Raw genomic sequence first — 10,661 nt, 5'->3', positions numbered from 1 at the left:
CATGTAAATTCAAATATGAATGAAACTGCATCACCACACTAAAAAGTAAAAATTATACACTAAAACTTTGTTAACTGAACAGGGTGCATCATTTTGAAAACTAAATTAACATTGCATATCATTTTACTGTATAATATTGCCCAATCTGTTTTTTTGCAAGTAAAAGCTATAAATTACTGAATAATATATGATGAAAACAGTAAAAGGAAGTCCCTGCGTGAAATATTTTGATAGCCAAAGATTGGTATATTAAAATTATATCACTTTATATCAACATGAAATATACGGTTATGATTTGTACAATTGCAGGCACCAATATGATCCCGTAATACTGGAAAAAACATCATTTGAGTTTGTAAGAAGGTAATATGCCTGACATATTATCAAACCACAGTCAATCTTTTGGTCTGCAGCACTTAATGAAAACAGCCTCCCACACTCTAAACAACTTTGATTTAATTGTTTGGCCTTCTGGCGTCTCCCTTTTGATCAGCTTCATTTTAAAACTGTTACTTAGCAACCCAGAAAAAGACAGAATAGACCGTCCACTTATACAGGGTGCTGAATGATAACTAATTCTATATGTGTACATGCACTTCTGTGTTTATATATCTCTATATGTATCATCATTGGCTTAGTAACGCCATACACTTCGATTTCGGATTTCTGATTGCATGCCATGATGCAAGATTAGCAAACATGCAGATTTGATCACAAAAGCACCATGCGGTGTGAGGTGTTCATCTGCTGGGGCACGATTAGATGTGAATGTGGTGAATGTGGGCGCATGTGTGCTTGAGAGATGCACATGCCAATCTGTGTCAGAGTTACCATGGTGAGGAGGTCCCCCATCAGATATACAGGGTGAGATTATGAGACCCAAAAGAGCAATTGTGCACCTGTCTCACCTGATTCGGAATGCATAATTTGCATTGCTTAATTTATTGAGTGTATGAAACATATGGCCAAAATCTATAAATAATTCAGTATGAATGTCAGCAATTTTTTTGTAAGTAAAAATTTAATTTAAGTTTATGTTTTCATGGCCAAACCCCCAACATTTGGTATCACTGTAAAGCCTCTGTAAGATACTCATGGCCTTAAAATATGACACATAATCGTCTTCATAAATTCCTTCATAAATGTGACCAAAAAAAAAGTAAAAAAAAAAAAAAAAAGTTCTGGGTCGCAGGAGGCTAGAGGACAACTTTGGTAAAAAGTGGCACAGTTTGCCCCACTCTCCCTTAACAGTCAATTCAGGTTCTTCTGAGTAGAGAATACACTACAACTCTGACGTGTGCTAGACGTTGCAGGGGGGAAAGTAAACAGATCCATTCAGATCAGCCTAACCTGGCACCTCTCCTCTGTAATGTTTGAGAGAAACAGGGAGTGAACAGGGGAATGAAGGTCTAAAGGACAAACCAAGCTTCCTTTTAGTCCAGGCGTACGGAGACGAAAATACCTTAATCTGGAAGCCGGGTATGTTTTGCTCTATATTCTTTAATACAGACGACTGTAGAGTTGAAATTAATTACCTTTGCCATCTCATTTCAGTACAATGCGAGTATGCACACGTCGACGTTCACAGACATTGCGTATGTGGCTATTAATCGTCTTCCTGAGTCTGCATTTGCTTGTGGTTTCACTTGTCCTGTCAACATACCACACTACTTGTGAGCCCCGCTCGCACCCTGACATCCAGACCTCCATCAGCTTCTTCATTCAGAATACATCTACTTCAACAAACACAATGGCTACTGCAGGAAGTGACACCCTGGAGGTGGAAATAGACAGCGCAGCAGATGACCTTGCCAAACTGGAGGCTCTGTACTCCCATCCGCTGTATCATATGCCCACCCCACCTGTGCCTGATGGTGATTGGTTGCTGAAAGTCCGAACAAAAAGAAAAGAGGAAGGGAGTAGCATACAGCAGTGGTGAGGACTTAATTACATCATTTATTTTTATTATTTTTGGCTACATGTGGATTTGCTAGTTCTTCTAATCCAGGCTATATAGTAAAACCTATTGTAAATCATAGCGATGATTCATTTGTGAGTGAATTTTGAGTGAGATCTTTTCAATGGCACTGTGTACACCTGATATTAAAATGCGTTTTGTTTGATTGGATGAAAAGTAGACGAGGGAGACATATTCCCATTTACAACATGTTTTAATATGTCTATTTTGTCCACTTGCGACCACTTCTGTCCTGATTTTTACGAAGGGAGGGTCTATTGACGGGTAAATGTATGGGCTTTTTCAGATGTTTCGATCTAATGGACGAAATAAGCTAGAGCAATTTACACACGAGGAGACGAGAGAAAAACATACGGAGAGCAGGATCTTTCGTTTCTGCTCTGATAGCCGCAAGACCACGCCGAACGCTGTGAGTGTGTGTTAGAAATCAGGAATGGTGAGAGAATATTGTGCTTGGTACATTTTTTCGTCTTCAAACCAAATTTGGGTTTTCAGCCTGTAAAGTTTAAATCCTGCCTGGCTAGCACATAATGTTTATGCATTAGGTCAGTAGGGGAGAGTAAACTGTCTTTTGTGGCTGCTAGAACACATTCGACCACATGAGCATTTTCACTATGAAAGCAATCCAATTTGATGCGTTTTCAACTACTTCTGAAAGTGGTCGAAAGTGGACATAAAGCTCAAAACTTTTTTTTTTGAGCCGTAAATTGCCGTTTACACATGTATTTAGCGTTGTCCAATAATCCGATCGACCAAACTGCTTCTTAATACCAGCTGTAAACAGGGCCAATGATTCAGTATAACTTGTTCACAAATCAGTCTGTATCAAGATAATCACGACCGAAAACATTCAATTTGGCGTGATGCAGCATCCTGTCCTCTAGATGTCAGTATAAAGTTCTTTGTGCATAATTACTTGGTGCACCTTCAATTATGACTGCTGTACAGTAAAAAACGCACAAGTGATTCCCATTCTTAGGTTGAGTGCTAATGAGGACGGCTATGATCCTATCCTCTGGAACGCCAGTGCTGTGACACATCCGCCTTGGCTCCGGTTTCACCTTGGTATATCTCGCTGGCAGATGTATCAGCACAAAGATCCCATCCTGTCAGCGCTGACTCAGCAACTGGCCTCCCACCGCATCGTCAGTGCAGGTAGGTGACCTTAAATTTTGCAAGGCAAGGCCTTTATATGAGAAAGAAGGAGGGAGGAGGATTAGAGGTGTATAGACGTTTCCACCTTCCAGTAATGTAATAAGTAAGTAAATTGTGAGACAAAGTTTAAGGTAAAATCCCATTGTGAGATTTAAAAAGCCGTTCAACCATGCAACTCTCAAAATATATAAGTGTTTTGTTGATAAGAATGGAGTGTAGGTAGAATTGATCTTGGAGACATGAGCACATGATGTTTTCTGAGATGATGTTTTCTCCTGAAACATTCTAAAAATTACAGGGATTAGGGAGGTAAAGTAGGAAAAAGCTTTGTAGATGATCTTGACAGGTGGTGCTGGGGAGGAGGAGGGCAAAATAAAATGATGTTGGCTCAGTACTGAACTGGACCAGGTTGAGACGAAAATTAATAAGATTGTGTATAGATAGGAAGGAGAGATGAATTGGTTGAACTTTGTATTTATGAAAAATTAAGTCAAAATTATGAGGTCAACTGTGAGACATGAAATTATGAGAAATAAACATATGCAATTGTGAGATATAAAATGAATATTACATTTGAGAAATAAAGATGCAAATATGAAACAATAAAGTTGTAATTGTGAGATATGAAGTTAATTTACAGGTTTTTATTGTACTTTTCAGTGCAAAAATCAGGTGGGACACAGCTGAAGTTGGTGATGTCATTTCGTAATTATGGACAGGCACTCTTCAAACCCATGAAGTAAGACCCAAGCATGTGCCTCTTAGTATAACAAGTCATTATATTTGTCTATTTGTGTATGTATGTATGAGTATAGTTTAAGTTTTATAGAGACTTTTTCTATTTACATATTAATAATTAAAAGCATTCAGTGCTGTAATGAGTGAGACATTCTGATTTAAACCACAGACTTTTAGACTTTTAAAAACTTAGGGGCGTTTTTGCATTGCACTACACTGCTTTTCCATTGTTTTTTAACATAAACACGTGCTAGACAGACACATGACATGGTGATCTAAAAATGTAGCGCTCAGGTTAAAATAAATGTGCACTTTTTCAATTTGATTGCCCTGTGTCTCACATTTTTAAAAGCAAAAATGGGTTCTGTGTGCACCGGCCCCAACCAGGATTTAAAAACATGAAACACAGGGCAGTGGAATGAAAAAAAGCCATAAGGTATAGAGACAATAAAAAAACAAAACTATTTTGAACTTGAACAGCATTTTTTCCGAATGTTGTGTCAATTGCAACAGTCAAACACTGGAAAATGCAATGAAAAACAATGGCAATGCAGTGCAGTGGAATGCAAAATTGTGCAATGGTTGTTCTATTGAACTATTGAACCACCCCTAAGACATTGTAAGAAAACAGTAAAGTAGCACAGATATGTTAATGTAATTCAAGATCATTCTCGTTCAACTGAAGACAGGAACGGCAGGAGGAGACCAATGTGAATCTGTATTATTTCTCTGACTTTGAGAGGCACAATGCTGAGATCGCAGCCTTCCACCTGGACAGGTAAGAGAGACTGTATATTACATGTACAGCCATATAATTAATTTGTAAGTGAATTGTTTTTATGAGTCAGTTCTTTTCAGTGAATCAGTCAAACTGGTTAACAAATCACTCTGAATGAATAATTAGCTAATCACTGAATCAAAATTATATATATATATAAATAAATCCTTATACAATAATCAAAGCAAAGACGTCCAAAAGTTAATTATCTAAAATTGATCATGTAATATGCAGTGTTTGGGAAAGTTATATTTTTAGAAGTAATGCGTATAAAAGTAACTAATTGCATTAGTTCCCTATCTGTCAATCACGTTCAACGTTACATCAAAAGTGAACTGACGAATTGAGAGCCCAAACAGGGTAAACAAAACAAGCCAATGAACATTGGCAAGCGAGATTTACATCGCGAACCACGCCCCCACAAAGCAGGTATATAAGGATGCACGCTGCACTTGCTCATTAAAACTTTCGCTTCGGAGCTGAATGTTCCATTGATTCTGCTTTGCAATCATCTGTACGAGTGCTCTACAAACCTCTTCGGAAAGAAGCTCTACAGAGAGGGTTGGTGTGACGGCACGTCAGTGGTGGTCGCCATTTAAAGAGACATTTCCTCTGCATTCATTGGAGTCTAAAAAAGTACTTTCTCTGCATTCATTGCTGTTGAAAACGTCTCGGTTACGTATGGTAACCCTCTTTCCCCGAGGTTCCCCGGGAACTGGCGTACGTCAGAGATGCTGACGAATTGGGGATCTCGCTTGAGAGACCAATACACTTCGATCCCCGGGAACTGGCGTACGTCAGAGATGCTGACGAATTGGGGATCTCGCTTGAGAGACCAATACACTTCGATCCCCGGGAACTGGCGTACGTCAGAGATGCTGACGAATTGGGGATCCCGCTTGAGAGACCAATACACTTCGATCCCCGGGAACTGGCGTACGTCAGAGATGCTGACGAATTGGGGATCTCGCTTGAGAGACCAATTCACTTCGAGTGTAAACACAGCTGCTGTTCATCGCGGTGTAGCATCGTGAGAGGTAGGGTATCACCAAAGTGTGGGTTGCTTCACAAGTCGAGTCCAGGCAGAGATCAAGTCACTGGTTTCTTTTTAATAATCAACTCAAAACTCCAAAATGTTTTTAACCAAAACTCTCTTCCAGCTTCTCTTTATGCTCTCTAACAAAAAAACAGCCAGTCTCTCTGTTCTCAGCTCATTAACAGCTTTTCTCCTTCACTCGCAGCTGTGTCCCCGTCGCTAAGGAACCTGGTAACTGTAGTCCAGGACCAGGTGGCCATTTTGGTTTGTAGTCCCCATTGCTGCAACCACCTAGATGGCACATAACTTGCCTCTGTGACATACCCTCTCACGATGCCACAGCGGCGTGAGCATATAAAGAGCAGCAGGTGTGTCACATCTTTGTTTTTCCGCTAAGGAGCCAGACTTGTGACTCAGCCGTACAGCGGAAGCTCAGCAACTGTGGCGACGAGACATACGTCTCCATTCCCTCCTTGGGGAACGAGGGTTACCATACGTAACCGAGATGTTCCCCTTCGTCAGTCACTCTCTACGTACAACAGAGATGCTGGCGAATTAGGTATATCTGACAACACGCCACTGCTGCTGGCCCTTCCAGCGCTCCGTTTGAGTCTCGTGGCCAGACTGCCGTATTGGGCAGAAATAGGAGCTCTAAGTAGAGAAGGTCAATCACTGCTGTTCCGCAAGATCCACTTAGTGTGACTTATTGGATAACGCTGGGAAAGCGTACCCATGGAGAAGGGGACGCTGCGAAAGCCACGTCCTACCCTGGAGGGAGGTACTGTGGCGGTTACACATATGGACTAGTCGAGCAGGGTAGTTCAACATATGGCAGTCTCTGGGGTAGACGCAACATCTGAGTGCTGCAGGTGTGATGGAGGAACTCACCAGGATTAGCCAATTCTGGGGAACAATACTGGAGGAAATAGACGCACGTATCCGGCCCAGCGGGTGGGAGTGGCGTTGCAAGCCGACACTAAGAACGGGTCCACTGGGGGCGAGTACATGGGAAGATACCGGCTCAGTACGGAGGCTATAGAATCTAGCGAACGTCTTGGTGTCGCTTTAACCCGCAGCTCTACATATATCTGTCAGCGAGGCGCCTTGAGCCAGCGCCCAGGAAGAAGCAACACTTCTTCAACCCGAACGAGCAAGGCATGTCTTGGGACTGATACGCCAAGACAATAGCATCCACTATCCAGTGGACTAACCTCTGCTTGGAGACAGCCTTTCCCTTCTGCTGGCCTCTGTAACAGACAAAGAGCTGGTCTGAGGTCCTAAAGCTTTGCATTCTGTCCACGAACAACTGCAAGGAGCGGACGGGACAGAGAAAAGCCAGGGCTGGGTTTGCCTCCTCCGAAGGTAGCGCTTGCAGGTTCACTACCTGATCCCTGAAGGGAGTGGTAGGAACCTTGGGCACGTATCCAGGCCTGGATCTCAGGACAACGTGAGAGTTGGCCGGCCCGAATTCTAGGCACGATTCGTCGACCGAAAATGCTTGCAGGTCCCCTACCCTCTTGATGGAAGCCAGAGCAGTCAGGAGTACTGTCTTTAATGACAGGATCTTTAACTCAGCTGACTGCAGTGGTTCATAGGGAGGTTTCTGCAGTGCACTGAGCACCAGAAACAGGTCCCAAGAGGGTATAGAGGGGGGTTGGGCAGGTTGGGGGGGGGGGGGGGGGGTTGTGGATGGGGCGAGGCGGATGTAGTCTCCTCGCTCCCCTCAGGAACCTGACGATCAGGTCATGCTTTCCCAATGACTTACCTTCAACTGCATCATGATGTGCGGCAATAGCGGCAACATACAATTTGAGGGTGGAGGGAGACAGCCTTCGCTCCAACCCCTGTGTAACACTACCTGGTTCAGGGTGGGGCAGAGGGTGCGTGGAAAGGCCTGGTGTGGTCCCCGATACACATGCACATGACTATTGACTCTCAGTCAATAAATTAGAAAAGAACTTATTTATTTGAAAAGGGATTGTAATAAGATATTTTGTTGTAAATTTAAAAGGAATGTGTTACTTTACTAGTTACTTAGATAGTTTTAGCAAGTTACATAATCAGATTCATAGTTAAAGTAATCTGATTATGATTATGGAACTTGCACTACTTGTAATGTGATACCCCCACACTGGAAATAAGATCACGTGACAATAAAATTACAGCTATTTAAAACTGTTTACCTTTGAATATTTTCTGTTATTTTACACAAAAAAGGTTTATAGTAGACATTATACTGCACATTCTGTATTCAATTCTGAACATAACTCTTTTTCTCTTTCACATTAAGGATACTGGGTTTCAGGAGGATACCTCCAGTGGTTGGGAGGCTTATTAATATGATAAAAGAGATCAAAGATATCACCACTGACCATAGACTGGTTACAACATTTTTCACGTCCCCAGGTTCGTCCCACTTGACTCTTCTCCATCACTTCCTCTGATGCGTGGTGTATTTGTAAGTCACCATCTGTCTTTCTCTTTCTGCAGTGGGGAATGTGTGTTTTTATGGCCAGTGTTCCTATTACTGCTCCACGGAGCATGCTATCTGTGGGCGTCCCATCATGATTGAGGGGTCTTTGGCTGCTATGCTGCCAGACCCGTCGTTGGCACAGCGCCGCTCGTGGAAGAGCCCCTGGAAGCGTTCCTACAGCCGAAGCAATCTGGCTCTGTGGGTGGAGTGTGTGTTTGTGTTATTTAAAGGGATAGTTCACCCAAAAATAAACACTTTGTCATCATTTACTCACCCTCAGGACATTCTAAATCTGTATTATTCTTCTATTGTACACAAAATAAGACATTTTGGACATTTTTGGTATTTTCTTTTCTAATACAGTGAAAGTGAATGGGGTCCAAAGTTGTTTTCTGGACCCATTTGACTTTCAAAGGTTTTTTTTTTACGTTCGTCTTTGTTGTGTTTTTGTAAATATTTCAGTGTGATTCGTAATTGAGGAACCACAGTAGCTAACCGATGATTATTTCTGTAACAGGTGGGAGACAGATACCAACTACTGTGACTCAGTAAAAAAGTCTCCTCCCTACGACCGAGGCACTCGATTGGTGGATCTGATTGACATGAGCATTCTCGACTTTCTCATGAGTGAGTAATGGATCAGTTAAGATAACTCAAGGGTGAACACTTACAAAAAAATACTATAGCTTTCTATGTATATCACAGAAATACCATGTTTTTGGACTCGAACCATGACATTCTTTGAAATACCTTGCTTTCATTGAGCTGATGTAACCCATCATACTACTCTCTTTTTTAAAATATTCATGTTTTCCTGATACTTTCCATCTACCATCTTCAGGTAACATGGATAGGCACCACTATGAAACATTTGAGAAGTTTGGCAATGACACATTTCTCATACACTTAGACAATGGAAGAGCGTGAGTATTCAAAATCAGGAGTCCAAGAGGTTTTCTGACAAAGTTTTGTTTGGCTCAGTTTGAATGGGCGTGATGCTTCTGTGTGCAACTTATGTGTGTGTTGTAGGTTTGGACGTCACTCCAAAGATGAACCTTCTATTTTGGCTCCTCTTGTGCAGTGCTGCAGGTAGAGTGAACATATTGTAAGTAACAATTTAAAGGGGGTTGTGTTTTTTATCAGCTTCTTATTTCCTCGTTCTTTCCCTCAGGATCCGTCGTTCCACGTTGCTTCGTTTACGTCTGCTCTCTCTCCCGATGTATCGGTTGAGCGATGTCATGCGTGCATCTTTGTCTCAGGATCCCCTTGCGGCAGTGGCACCCCTCCTTACTGAGCCACATCTTTTGGCTCTTGACCGTCGCCTGGCAACAGTCATTCAAACCATCCAGGACTGTCTGGAGCAACATCAACATCACAGTGATGTCATATATGATGACATCACTGATTACCCTGGGGCTTGATGTGATATTATTTAGATCTATGTTGTGTTGTATAACAAATCAATGACACATTATAGGGTTGTAAATTAATGTTAAATAAAGTGGATTATAACCATCTGCGACCAGTTGCTTGTTGCATGATTTGAGACAAAATTGAAAACAAAATGTTTGCAAGTAACATATAAATCATGAATATTATATAAGTACCAAACTCTCAGAGTCAGCAAAGCCATCTCAGCTGGCATAACAGGTAAGCCTATTTAAATATATAAATACATTATCCAACTGTTATTCTATCTTCATATTATCGTCAGTCTAAATGTTAGATCATTCAGAATTTATTTACAAGCAAAGCACGAATCTGAGCTTACTTACTAGATTCAATGTGAAAGTATTACAATATAAAAATATAGCTGCGAGCAGCCATTAGCGGGGCCAAGCGCAAGAAGAGCATAAGACATGCAAACATGGCTGGGAGTATCAGACCAACTGCAGCAAGGAGCAATTAAAGACATTTAAAGATGTATTTCAGCAAAATGGCTAAAAAATCATATACATTAACTAAAAATATGATTTAATGGATTATCACTTTCGACCAATAGGTGGTGTAGTTACAGAATCGATGTGATGTGATCAGAGTGAGGTGACAATGACACTTACAAAGTTTGGTGTCAAAATGTCATGTTAATGCAGATATAAAGCCTGAATAGTCATTTTGGCATCATACCTCAAATTTGCTGCTGCGGAATACGGGAAAAGTTTTATCTATCAACACGAAATCCATAACATTTAGTCGGCACGGTCTGGAGATGATACGATTCGATTTTAGTGAAAATCGGACAAACGGTCTAGGAGGAGTAAGAAAAAGTAGGAATTGAATGATAATCAAGATGACGGACAGGAAGTATGGCCAAATACGGCAAACTTAGTATCTATGTTCTCAGCATAACCCAAGGAATCTATTAAGACCAAAGTCATTACAATAGGAACATTTATTCAAAAGTTATTAGCATTTTTGTGCATTAATTATAACTTTTGACCAAAAGGTGGCCCTGTCTCAAAATATTTTGAGTACCTTCTGGGCATGCTGCTGATGGCACATA

General features: G+C 41.3%; 1 protein-coding gene across 2 annotated transcripts; it reads left to right on the top strand.

Moving 5' to 3' along the window:
* The first annotated feature begins 1,210 nt into the window (after window positions 1–1,210).
* On the top strand, window positions 1,211–9,683 carry fam20cl (family with sequence similarity 20 member C, like). Of its 2 annotated transcripts, XM_056269743.1 has the most exons (11): window positions 1,211–1,479; window positions 1,555–1,935; window positions 2,958–3,133; window positions 3,794–3,872; window positions 4,557–4,649; window positions 7,976–8,091; window positions 8,176–8,356; window positions 8,676–8,785; window positions 9,000–9,081; window positions 9,188–9,247; window positions 9,330–9,683. In XM_056269743.1, exons 2-11 carry the CDS (start codon window positions 1,559–1,561, stop codon window positions 9,577–9,579), a joined length of 1,524 nt encoding a protein of 507 aa, XP_056125718.1. In that variant the 5' UTR covers window positions 1,211–1,479; window positions 1,555–1,558; the 3' UTR covers window positions 9,580–9,683. The 2 variants fall into 2 exon arrangements, with proteins under 2 accessions (XP_056125718.1, XP_056125719.1); XM_056269744.1 differs by having other exon boundaries at window positions 1,211–1,932.
* The last annotated feature ends 978 nt before the right edge of the window (window positions 9,684–10,661 follow it).

Source organism: Rhinichthys klamathensis, unplaced genomic scaffold (assembly GCF_029890125.1).
Source record: "Rhinichthys klamathensis goyatoka isolate OS25496 unplaced genomic scaffold, OSU_Roscu_1.1 h1tg000289l_1, whole genome shotgun sequence".
Lineage (NCBI taxonomy): Eukaryota > Metazoa > Chordata > Actinopteri > Cypriniformes > Leuciscidae > Rhinichthys > Rhinichthys klamathensis.
This window is presented reverse-complemented; position numbering and strand designations above follow the sequence as displayed.

Bases quoted from the DNA above. Each gene is read 5' to 3' on its own strand.
- fam20cl (XM_056269743.1), top strand. From the start codon at position 1,559: ATGCGAGTATGCACACGTCGACGTTCACAGACATTGCGTATGTGGCTA. The intron at 3,134-3,793 runs GTAGGTGACCTT...TGTACTTTTCAG, and splicing joins CCACCGCATCGTCAGTGCAG to TGCAAAAATCAGGTGGGACA. The intron at 4,650-7,975 runs GTAAGAGAGACT...TTTCACATTAAG, and splicing joins GCAGCCTTCCACCTGGACAG to GATACTGGGTTTCAGGAGGA.